Here is a 12,499-nt window from a genome sequence, read left to right on the forward strand (position 1 = left end):
AGTTTGTGAAGTGCCTTCAGAGAGTTTGTAGGCAAAATCCTCCATATGTCCTATCCAGCTATCTCCCATCCTTACCCAAGATTTAAGGCCTTATGGTACTCTATTCTCTCATGTTTATTATTCTCTCTCTCCTTTCATCTCACTCTACTTATCAGTGTTCCTGTCCAAAGTGTGACATTTTGTGCTAAACAAATCTTCCCAGCTATAACCATTTACTGAATGTCTGACCCAGCTCCTGTGTTTTTTTTTTTTTTTTAATTTTTTTTATTTTTTTGAGACAGAGTCTCACTCTGCACCTAGGCTGGAGTGCGGTGGCATGATCTTGGTACACTGCAATCTCCGCCTCCTGGGTTCAAGTGATTCTCCTGCCTTAGCCTCTTGAGTAGCTGGGACTACAGGCATGTGCTGCCACGCCCAGCTAATTTTTGTATTTTTAGTTGAGACGGGGTTTCACCATGTTGGTCAGGCTGGTTTAGAACTCCTGACCCTGGGATCCACCTGCCTTGGCCTCCCAAAGTGCTGGGATTACAGGTGTGAATCACTGGGCCCGGTCCCAGCTCCTGGTCTTAACGGAGACTTGTACTCTCCCCTAGGAACACTATTTTTCCTGTAGCCTTCTCGACTGGGCTCATCCTCCTACACCTGCCTTAGGATTGGCAAGAGGAATCAGGGTCCAGCTCACTGCCCACCAGTTTTCAAGCCATTCACTCCCCACTCTTGTGGCTCCTCAGGGGCTCATTTCCCCTGGCTGTGTCACCATTGCCTCTGCACATCAATGTCATCTGTTCCCCTTCGGTCACTCTCCTCCTTCAGTGACTTTCTCTCTTTCAGCCTGGGTGACATCAACATCCATATGGACAATCCTGTAGATTCTTAGTGACCTCAGCTCAAGTGATCTTTGTTTCTTCTCCCTTTCAGCAACCTAATTCTATGGCTACACAGTCATCGCTGTCATTACTTGGGAACTTGTTAAATGGCAGGAAACAAAAATGGGAACATTCCACCCTTTGGCCCAAGTGTTTTATCATTACAGTTCCTTAGCAACGTAACACCTGACTTCACCTATTCTTTGCCTGTATTGGGGGCCACTACGAATGCAGGAATTTCAGTATTTGGGCCTCCCTGGTATTTTTCCTTCTTCTTTTTTTTTTTTTTTTTTTGAGACAGAGTCTCTCTCTGTTGCCCAGGCTGGAGTACAGTGGTGTGATCTTGGCTGACTGCAACCTCCGCCTCCTAGGTTCAAGCAATTCTCCTATCTTGGCCTCCTGAGTAGTTTGGATTACAGGTGTGCACCACCATGACAGCTAATTTTCTTGTATTTTTAGTAGAGATGAGGTTTCACCACGTTGGCCAGGCTGGTCTCGAACTCCTGACCTTAAGTAATCAACTGTCTTGGCCTCCCAACATGCTGGGATTACAGGTGTGAACCACCACACCCAGGCCCTCCCTGATATTTTTCTATCATGACCTTATTCTAATCACTCCTTTCCTAGCCAGTATAGACTCCATGGCCTATAACTTCTTTATTCTTTTTAAAATAACTTTATTGGGGTATAATTGACATACTATAAGGTTTTCCCATTTTAAGTGTACTATTCAATAATCTTTAATAAATTTACCAGGTTGTACAATCTTTATCATAATCCAGTTTTAGGACATTTACATCACACCAAGGAGATTCCTCATGGCTATTTAGTTAATTTCCATTCCCACCCTCTAGCCCCAGGAATCTACTATAGACATATGGCCTTGGAGCTCAGCCCTGCTAGTCCAGCTGCCCTGAGGTTGCCCTTGCCTCGTGCCTATGCTGGGCCTTCCCCCACCCTGTTTCCTACTGCATAGCATAGGTCATCCGGTCGGGCCGCATGGCTCTCATCACGCAGAGGTGCTGCAGAGCTGTCTTGTTCTTCCACTCCTGTGGGAGCTTCTCTTTCTCAGGACATTCGGACTCCACAAACTTTTTCCAGCTCTTAGCAGATCCCTCTATGTCCCGATCCAGATTACAGAATTCTTCCATTGATGAAAGTACCTGGGAAATTTCAGAGAATCTGAAATGCAGTTTCTCCAGAGAGCTGTCATTTGCATTGTGTTGGGGGACTGAGGAGCAAGATGGTATTATATACACAGTTCTATCTCGTTTATACTCTTGTCTAGAGCTGTGGATCATCCCCAAGGAAAAATCAAGAAAGAGGAAGCATTTTGGTGAACTTAGCAAAGTGTTCCAATAATAGGCAAGATTTAGCACATAAAATGTTTGTGGTATTATTAGCAGCGACTGAGCTACCCTGTGTGTCGGTGTGTACATGGACAAGAGGGACAAGAAGAGGCATTATGGTTATTCTGGCCATGAAGCTTGGACACCTAAAGTTAGTGACTTCTGGCTGGGCATGGTGGCTCATGCCTGTAATCCCAGAACTTTGGGAGGCTGAGGCAGGTGGATCATGAGGTCAGGAGATCGAGACCATTCTGTCCATGGTGAAACCCATCTCTATTAAAATACAAAAAATTAGCTGGGCGTTTTGGCGTGTGCCTGTGGTCCCAGCTACTCAGTAGGCTGGGGCAGGGGAATCACTTGAACCTGGGAGATGGAGGCTGCAGTGAGCTGAGATCGTGCCACTGCACTCCAGCCTGGTGACAGAGCAAGATGCCATCTCAAAAAAATAAAAAAGTTAGTGACTTCTCCCTTTCCTTCTCAAACTCACTGTCACCAAACCTTGTCAATTCTCCTCTCAAAATGTCTGTAGAATCATTTACATACTCTGTATTAATGCCAACTCTTAAAATTTCCGTGGTTTGTCTATTTCTATAAGGATTAAGTCCAAATGCATAACTTGGAAGACAGATCTCTTAGTTTGGTGCCTCTCTTCAATCTGTCCACCAAACCATGGGTCTTACTCTGTCCCACTCTGAGCATATCTGCCCCCAACCTTGGAAATGTGCCTGACTCATTCCCAACTCAATTCCTTGTTCATACTGCTTCTACCATATGTAAAGTCCTGCTTTCTTTTCTGCCACATTCCACTTCTTCCTTTCCTTGTGTTAGTCACACTCGTCATATGTTAAGTCTCTACAAGTTGTTAAAGTCCAGTTGAAAACCTGCAACCTCCCTCGGGCCATCCTTCCTAATGTAGAACATGTAGACCCTCCATCCTTTTGCAAACCACTTAGAGCAAGCTTGTCCAACCCATGGCCTTTGGCCTCATGTGGCCTAGGATGGCTTTGAAGGTGGCCCAACACAAGTTCATAAATTTTCATGAAACATTATGAGGTTTTTTGGCCATACATATATATATGTGTGTGTGTGTGTGTGTGTATGTATATGTCTATATATATGTATATACATATACAGACACACACACACACACACACACACACACACACACACACACACACAAGTATATAAATATTTATTTTTTTTGAGACAGAGTCTTGCTCTGCCACCCAGGCTGGAGTACAGTGGCATGATCTTGGCTCACTGCAACCTCCGCCTCCTGGGATCAAGCAATTTTCCTACCTCAGCCTCCTGAGTAGCTGGGATTACAGGACTGTACTACCACGTCCAGCTACTTTTTGTATTTTTAGGAGAGACGGGTTTTACCATATTGGCCAGGCTGGTCTTGAAATCCTGACCTGGTAACCCGCCCAACTTGGTCTCCCAAAGTGCTGGGATTACAGGCGTGAGTCACCACTCCCAGGCACGATGTATGTGTATACACACACACACACACACACACACATATCTTGTTCATCAACTATCATTAGTGTTAATGTGTTTTATGCGTGGTCCAAGATAATTCTTCTTCTTCAAATGTGGCCTAGGGAAGCCAAAAGATTGGACATCCCTGACTTACCACTACTTGCAGAGTTGACATCTTTAATAAAGAGTTTGACTTTTTTAGATGTTTGACTGCTGATAGCTTTAATAAAGAGTTTGACTTTTTTTTTTTTTTTTTTTTAAAGACAGGGTTTCACCATGTTGCTCAGGCTGGTCTTGAACTTCCAACCTCAGGTGATCCACCCGCCTTGGCCTCCAAAGTGCTTGGATCACAGGCATGAGCCACCACGCCCAGCCAAGAGTTTGACTTTTAGATGTTTGACTGCTGATAGCTTTTAAACCTCATCCTTTCCTCTACCCCTTCTGCCCTGGGCACTCCCTCTTTTGGTTCTGGAGGGAAGTGGTACCAGGCAAGCCCCTGCCCATGCATAGGTACCCTCGTCTTGGCCCCACCCCCTAAGCATCATAATACTCAAGGCACTCTCCTTTTCTGGCACTCTCAAGCCATTTGCAGTCTGCTTGGGAGATCCTCTGCTCTTCCTAGAAAGCCACATTATCTGGGTAATAAACTTTCTCATACCCTCTTAGTATGGATGTAGCATCATCCGTCTTGATGTTGGAACCATATTTTGGGTGTTTGCGTAGGAGGTCTGTTCTATTTCTTTAGCGTGCCCACAACAACATCACTCAGTTAGATACTTAATTACCTGCACTCTTGCCTTCATTATTCAACTGTGCCTACATGCCTGGTTTCCCCAAGGACATTAAAAGCTAGACTAGATGGTGTGTCTAAAGTACCTACCACAGTGGCATGAGTTTTTGGGAACCCAATATAATCTTTTTATGTGAACTAATTCATTCATTCTTTTGACATTTATTCAATTCCTACTACTTGCCAGATACTTGGGAAGGCAATGGTAAATAGCAACAACACAAACACAAGCCTTCCAGGAGCCTGCAGTCCTAGGTTAGGGAGAAAGGAGATGAGGGAGGCCTTGGTAGGTATGTAGAATTCTGTTGGGCAGAAAGAGAGGTAGAGAGAAGGAAAGGAATTTTTTTTTTTTTTTTTTTTTTTGGTGGGGGAAGGATCAAGAAGAGCTAAAGCCTGGAGGAGGGAGAGTGTAAGGCCTGATAGGAAGCAGCCTGATTGCTACAGAGGAGTCTTTTGCTTTCCTGGAAACAGGAACAGCAAGAGAGGAACAGAGGCATGCGACATGGGCTTGCAGAGACTGTTGTCCCGTGGAAATGAACTCGTGTCCCGGCTTTACATATCCCTTCACATGGGCTCCGTGGACCATTTGGACCAGGGAGCGCTCCTTCACTGGGCAGGTAAGTAGTGTGGAGTGGTCCGCAGAGCGGTGCAGGTGGCACGGAGGACTGGAGTTCTGGCCCCAGCACCACCACTTTTGAGTCAGTGGACTTGGAGCTTGTTGTAAAACCCTTGGGAGGTTTTTGTTTTGTTTTGCTTTGTTTTTCATTTGGAAAATGAGGCTGAGTAATTCAGTCTGCCGTATCTCATACTCTAATGTAGATACAAGTGCTTTGAAGGCTGTATCACTCTTCCTTTTCCTTCCTTGGGGGCTCCTATGGCTACTGAATTGCAATTGCTGGTTTACTTGTCTGTTACTCCCACAAGACTGTGAGTTCCCTGCGGGCAAGAACGTTTGTAGGCCTCTTTGTACGCCTTAGGCCTAGCAGGGTGCCTGGCACTTAGGAAATGCTCAGTTAATAAGATTTGACATCTGCCTGGTCAGCAGGAGGGCTCTTGACAGGCTAAGAAAGCTGCAGCTGCTGTAATTATTCCTCTCTGTGCTGAGGAGCTGACTTTCATCTTCTTCCAGGCAGCCATTCCCCACCTCTTCCCAGTATGCATCATTATTAACCCTTCTGCAGTCCTGGAACCCTCCCTGGCATCTCCACAAAACTGAGCAAATTACACTGTGATCAGTGCTCCCAGCTGCCAGGACTGGATCTGAAACATACTTTCTTGAAGCTCTAGATTGAATACAATTGCAACATTTAATCTTCCAAATGAGGAAAAGGGATTTCTAGCCTTCTAATAAGCTAAATGGAAATGACTAATTAACCTAATTACTTTGGGCTGTGTAGCAAAATACAACTGAGCTAAATTGGCAACCAGAGTGGTAGTGAGGGGCCTTTTCAAAGGCTAACAAAGGCCTTCATCACAGATGAGATTTTCTAATGAACAACACAATGTGCCCATTACCTGCAAGTTCCATATTTGATGGAACCTAAAAAACCCTTAAAAGGATATTAATAAAAGCAGTATTTTATCACAAATATTTCATTCATTATCTGCTTATTAGTTCTTCTGGGGAAACAAGACAATCAGTCTTCCTCATGAGATAGAATGCTTAATTTTTTTTAAAAATCATGTCCTATTCAATGATACTTATTTTGTTTCTTTAGGCTAAAATCCAACCAAACACTTAAAAAGAGCATTCATCGAAGGCTTCGCCAATGAGTACTACATAATGCATTGTGTTTCACCTGCTCACGTCCTGTGCTGTGCTTGAGTTTGATGGGTCTGGACTTTGCTGCTCTTCCTAACAAATTCACACAAAGAGATAAAGCTCTAGTTGGCAAACGCCTTTGAACAGCCAGATGAGCTTAGCTCACAAAACAAAACAAAAAAACAAAGTGAAGCAAGGTAAAGTGAATCAAACAATCCATTTTGTGAAAAGAAGAATGAAACTAAATTGTACGTAGCTTTTGGGTTGAGCTTTGTGAAATGAAAGCACCGAAGAGTGCTTCTGAATCATTTATTCCTTACGGCTTTTGCTGCAGAGGGCTTTGTGGAGTAATACAAAGAGAGGCAACTGTACTTGGTCCAATTGCAGCTCCTGAAAGTTTTTCCTTCTTTGGACAAATTCTATGTGGTACAATCCACATCTACCACAACATGTAGACACCAGATAGCTGGGTAATTAATAATCATGATTTTTATGGGGTGAATTGTATCCCCCAAAATATATACAGAAGAACTAACCTCCTGGACTTGTGAATATGATCTTATTTGGAAAGAGGGTCTTTGGAGATGTAATCAAGTTACGATGAGGTCACTAGTGTGGACCCTCATCTAATATGACTGGTGTCCTTGTAAGAAGTGGAAAGGCAGAGACTCATAGAGGGAAGACAGCCATGTGAAGATGTGGAGATGGAGAGAGACACTGGAGTTATGCTGCCACAAAGCAAAAGATACCAGGGGCTACCAGAAGCTGGAAAAGGCAAGGAAGCATCCTTCCCCAGAGCCTCTGGAGGAAGCATGGCCCTGCCAACACTTTAATTTCGGCTTTCAGCCTCAGCAACTGTGAGAGAACAGATTTCTGTTGTTTTAAGCCATGCCATTTGTAGCACCTTGTGAGAACAGCTCTAGGAAACAAATACAGCAACCATAACCAAACCAATCAGCTTCCATTGATTTAGCATTTACTCTGTGTCTTACATAGCCTTGTGAGAAAGGTATTATAATGACCATTTTGCAGATGAGGAAACCAAGGCCCAGAGGAATGAGACAACATGTCAGAAACCACACACAAAAGCTTGAACTTGAATCCAAGAATGTCTCACTCCACAGCCTGCATTAATTCGTCCATCTCCATCATTGCTCCAATTCTGCAAAAGGGGTTCATTCACAACTGCTTTACAGACCTAACTTATTTTCTGTAAAGGATCAGACGGCAAGAAATTATTCTCTAGCTCTGGGCCATACTATCCTACAAGGTAGCCACTGGAAACGAGTGACTCCCACGTACTTGAAATATGGCTGTGGGACTGAGAGACTGAATTTTTAATTACATTTAATTTTAATGGTCTTAAAATTCAAGTGTAGAAAATAGGATTTGTTTTATTAGTTGGAAAACTTCTAAAGATTGTTGGAACAACTTGGGTATATGAATCAACCATTTTAACTCTAAATTCTATGAAATCTCAATACAAATGTTTTGGATGAAAATTTGGCATCTGAATTGAGATGAGCTATAAGTGTAAAAAACATTCACCAGATTTCAAAGCCTTAGTATGAAAATACAAAATATCTCAGTAATAATTTTATAACAACTGCCTATTGAAATATTTTGGCTATACTGGCTTAAAGAAAATATCTTACTAAAATTAATTTTATCCTTTTTTTTTTGAGATGGAGTTTCACTCTTGTCACCCAGGCTAGTGTGCAATGGTGCAATCTCAGCTCACTGCAACCTCCACCTCCCAGGTTCAAGCAATTCTCCAGCCTCGGCCTCCCAAGTAACTGGGATTACAGGCATACATCACCTCACCTGGCTAATTTTGTAATTTTAGTAGACATGGGTTTTCACCATGTTGGCCAGGCTGGTCTCCAACTCCTGACCTCAGATGATCTGCCCGCCTTGGCCTTCCCAAGTGTTGGGATTACAGGCATGAGCTACCAAGCCCAGTCAATTTTAACCATTTTTAAATGCAGCTATAGAAAATTTAAAATTATTTAAGTGGTTTGCATTGTATTTCTTTTGAACAGTGCTACTCTAAAGTGTGTCTATTCATTTGTATCTTATGTAGTCCGGGAAAATGGATGGTTTCCACTTCTCTGCATTTACTGTAATCATTCTTAGGCATTTTGTAACTTTGTAATTTGGGTTTCTGTTGTGGATGGAGTTCCCCTTTATTTTTTCTCCAATATATTACTTCCCTTCTCATTCACCAGATTGGGCCCAGAAGGACAAATACAATTAAATAAAAATCAAATTACAACTTTATTATTTAGATCAGAGATTGGCAAACTATAGCTTACAGGCCCAATCTGGTCCATCACCTGTTTTTGTCAATAAAGTTTTATTAGAACTCAGCCATGTCCATTCATTTACATACTGTGTATAGCTTTGGGCAGTGTTGAGTAGTTGCTACAGAGTCTGGCCTAAAAAGTTTAAGTGGCCCTCATAATTGTTTTGGAGTAAATTGTGTCCCTCCAAAATACATAGTAAAGAGCTAACCTCCTGAACTTGTGACTGTGACCTTATTTGGAAACAGGGTCTTTGCAGATGTAATCAAGTTAAGATGAAGTCACTAGTGTGGGCCCTAATCCAATCCCTTATAAGAAGCTGAGAGACAGAGACTCACAGAGGGAAGGCAGCCAGGTGAAGATGTAAAGATGGAGATATTTACTGAGTGGCCCTTTGCAGAAAAAGTGTGATAACCCTTGGTTTGGATATAGTCCTAAAGTTGGTTAAAACAATAGAGGCTCTGAAAAAGAAGTCAGAAAATGATTTTTGAGCGATGGTAGCAATAATGGAATGAGCCTAGAATTTCCTGAGATGACTCCTTTGAAGGGGACAGCATGCATATAAATGATTAAGTTCTAGGCTTTAGTTATAAAGTAAAACTACTTGGATGGCTATCAAGGGAATCACACTGAATGAGCACACCAATCCCACATGGTTGCATACTGTATAATTCCATTTATGTAACATCCTTGAGATGACAGAAGATTATACAAATGGAGAACAGATTACTGGTTGGTAGGTATTAGGAAGTAGATGAGGAAAGATGTGGTAATAGAAGGCCAACATGAGAGGTTCTTGTATTGATGGAACTTTCTGTAAGTGTGGTGTGATCCACATACAGGTAAAACTGGCAAAATCAGAGTAAGATCAGTGGATTGTTTCAATGTTAAATTTCCCAGATGTGTTATTGTACTATAGTATTGCAAGATGTTACCATTGCAGAAAATGGTACAAGGGATATCTCTGTATTATTTCTTTCCTTTTTTTTTCTTTTTTTTTTGAGACAGAGTCTTGTTTTGTCACCAGGTGCCAGGCTGGAGTGCAGTGGTGCAATCTGGGCTTACTGCAACCTCCACCTCCCAGGTTCAAGCAATTCTCCTGCCTCTGCCTCCCCAAGTAGCTGGGACTACAGGTGTGCACCACCACACCCAGCTAATTTTTGTATTTTAGTAGAGATGGGGTTTCAACATGATGGCCAGAATGGTCTTAATCTCTTGACTTCATGATCTGCCCACCTCGGCCTCCCAAAGTGCTGGGATTACAGGCATGAGCCACTGTGCCTGGCCTATTTCTTAAAATTGGATATGAATTGTTGTCTCAAACCATTTAAAAAAATAAAGAAAGCCAATCATATTACTTCCCTCTAATACTTCTTTGTGCTACTAAACATCTATAAAATGCAACAAACATGGCAGATCATAAACAAGATTCATCTTATGCAGATGCTATTCCTCACACGGTACTAACACCTTCCATGGATGCTCACTGCCTGCATAGAGTGCAGGCCTGGACTCTCTGGAGTGAGCTGGTGTTGCCTCACTCAGCATTCCCTGCCAGGCATTGTGTCAGTATTTGTGAGTACAGGCATTGCACCTACTGAAAGGACCTTATAGTTGTTTTTTTTTTTTTTTTTTTTTTTTTTGAGATGGAGTCTCACTCTGTCGCCAGGCTGGAGTGCAGTGGCACCATCTCGGCTCACTGCAACCTCTGCCTCCTGGGTTCAAGCGATCATCCTGCCTCAGCCTCCTAAGTAGCTAGGACTACAGGTGCACGCCATCATGCCTGGCTAATTTTTTATATTTTTAGTACAGATGGGGTTTTACCATGTTGGCCAGGATTGTCTCCATCTCTTGACCTTGTGATCCGCCTGCCTTGGCCTTCCAAAGTGCTGGGATTACAGGCATGAGCCACTGGGTTCAGCTGGAACTCATAGTTTGTTATCTTTTCAACACTCAGAATCCCAGCTAAACTAAGCTGCATGACATGGAATGAAAATAGGCTCTGCCATCAGACAGACCAAAATTTGTGTCCTGGGTGTCTGGTAAGTGTGGGAGCTGTTTCCCCATATGTTAAATGGGAACAAATAATACCTATTGCCCAGGCGGATATGAGAATTAAATAAGGTAAGGCATTTCCAAAGGACTCAATATATAAGAGCTATTATTAACTGTGGCGCATCCCAGGCTGTAATGCATTTCTGCTTTGAGTCTGAGTTAGGATTCAGATGCTGAATAGAGCCCTGGCACCTGCCTGTTTTATGGAAATGCTGTGGCAGCCTCTCCGCATCAACCCCAGGGACTCACCGAGGAGCCCATGTTCCAGCCTCAAGCCCTGGTAGGTAGCAGCTCAGCTAACTCAGAGGAGATCGCGTGAACTTCCAGTTTCCTCACTCCCTGGAGGCAGAGACCTCATACACCAGCAAGTACCTGCTTCTTCTCTGTAGGCCCAGGAAAGATATGCTTGCTGTGGGGATGCAGGGAAAGGGATGTACCCCATGTTTAACACAGTTCCATGCTTGAACCAAAAGAGAGCCCTGCTGACTTCATGGGACCAGTGTCAGGGGTAAACTCTGAGAGATGAGAGCTTGGCTTTTTTCTAGGGGGTCAATACTGACCTTGACGGCGCCCCACGCCTGATGGGAGAGGAACTCCACTGGGCTCGTGGTGCCTGTCTGCACTGGAGATCGAAGCAGGAAATCCAACTCTGCTGCGTTGACTTCTCGGTTCATGAGGAGAATCTGCAATGTGGAGAAATGACACTGCATTTCTTTAGCTTGTAGCCAGAGTCTTAGAAATCTTAGGGGTTGTCACTCAGAATAATTATTGCTGCCTCTAATACCAGAGTTTTCCCCATCAATTTTGGTAATTTAGTGAGGGTAGAATGGAAGGAAGTGTGTATTCACATACATTATTTCTACATCTATCTATTTTCACCCCAAATATCAGGGTGACTTAACTGCACATAGTGAGTGACTATATCTTGGTTAATAAGCATTTATTATATATCAATCATAAAAGCCACAGAGTATGTTTCTGCAATCTAATTGAGCAGATGACACATACAAGTGGCATGATCTGAGGAGAATGTCAAAGTGACACATGAATACATGCCAGATAGAAATGCAGATAGGAATCAATAATGCTAAAGGAGTTACAGAATAGAGGAGTTAGCAGCAAGTGAGGGGCAGAAAGAAACTAATTTGACTAACCTTCCTGTAAGTAGTTTTTTAAAAAAATTTTAAGTTCTGGGACACATGTGTAGAACGTGCAGGTTTGTTACATAGGTATACATGTCACGGTGGTTTGCTGCACCTATCAACCTGTCACCTAGGCTGTGAGCCTCACAGGCATGAGGTATTTGTCCTAATGCTATCCCTCCCCTTTCCCCTCACCCTCCAACAGGCCCTGGTATGTGACGTTCCCCTCCCTATGTCCATGTGTTTTCATTGTTCAGCTCCCACTTATGAGTGAGAACACGTGTTTGGTTTTCTGTTCCTGTGTTAGTTTACTGAGAATGATGGTTTCCAGCTTCATCTATGTCCCTGCAAAGGACATGAACTTGTTCTTTTTTATGGCTGCATAGTATTCCGTGGTGTATATGTGCCACCTTTTCTTTATCTAGTCTCTCATTGATGGGCATTTGGGTTGGTTCCAAGTCTTTGCTATTGTAAATAGCACTGCAATAAACTTATGTGGTCATGTGTCTTTCCTACAAGCAGTTTTGGACTGGGTCTTGGAGAAGCTAAGAGATGGGGATATTTTCACAGGAAGGGAAGACATTCCCTGGACTGGGAAATGGAAAGTGCAGAGGCTTGAATGGGGAATTAGAGAGCTGTGTACAGGGACAGAAAAGCATCTGGCTTTGTTTGAGCTCATGATTCACACTGAGAGGTGGGGCCCGTGTGTGTGTGTGTGTGTGTGTGTGTGTGTGTGTGTGTGTGTGTGTG

At 43.1% G+C, this 12,499-nt stretch overlaps 1 protein-coding gene across 5 annotated transcripts in view; it reads right to left on the reverse strand.

Moving 5' to 3' along the window:
- DNAH9 (dynein axonemal heavy chain 9) overlaps positions 1-12,499 on the reverse strand; it is a 361,130-nt gene that overhangs the window by 53,645 nt on the left and 294,986 nt on the right. For all 5 annotated transcript variants that reach the window (XM_032280243.1, XM_032280245.1, XM_032280244.1 and 2 more), the window contains 2 exons: positions 11,168-11,290; positions 1,836-2,029 (listed from right to left, as the gene is read on the reverse strand). In XM_032280243.1, coding sequence (XP_032136134.1) covers positions 1,836-2,029; positions 11,168-11,290 — 317 coding nt within the window. The remainder of the gene's footprint in view (positions 1-1,835; positions 2,030-11,167; positions 11,291-12,499) is intronic.

This window comes from Sapajus apella, unplaced genomic scaffold (assembly GCF_009761245.1).
Source record: "Sapajus apella isolate SASKATOON/1434 unplaced genomic scaffold, GSC_monkey_1.0 scaffold12, whole genome shotgun sequence".
In the NCBI taxonomy this organism is placed as follows: domain Eukaryota; kingdom Metazoa; phylum Chordata; class Mammalia; order Primates; family Cebidae; genus Sapajus; species Sapajus apella.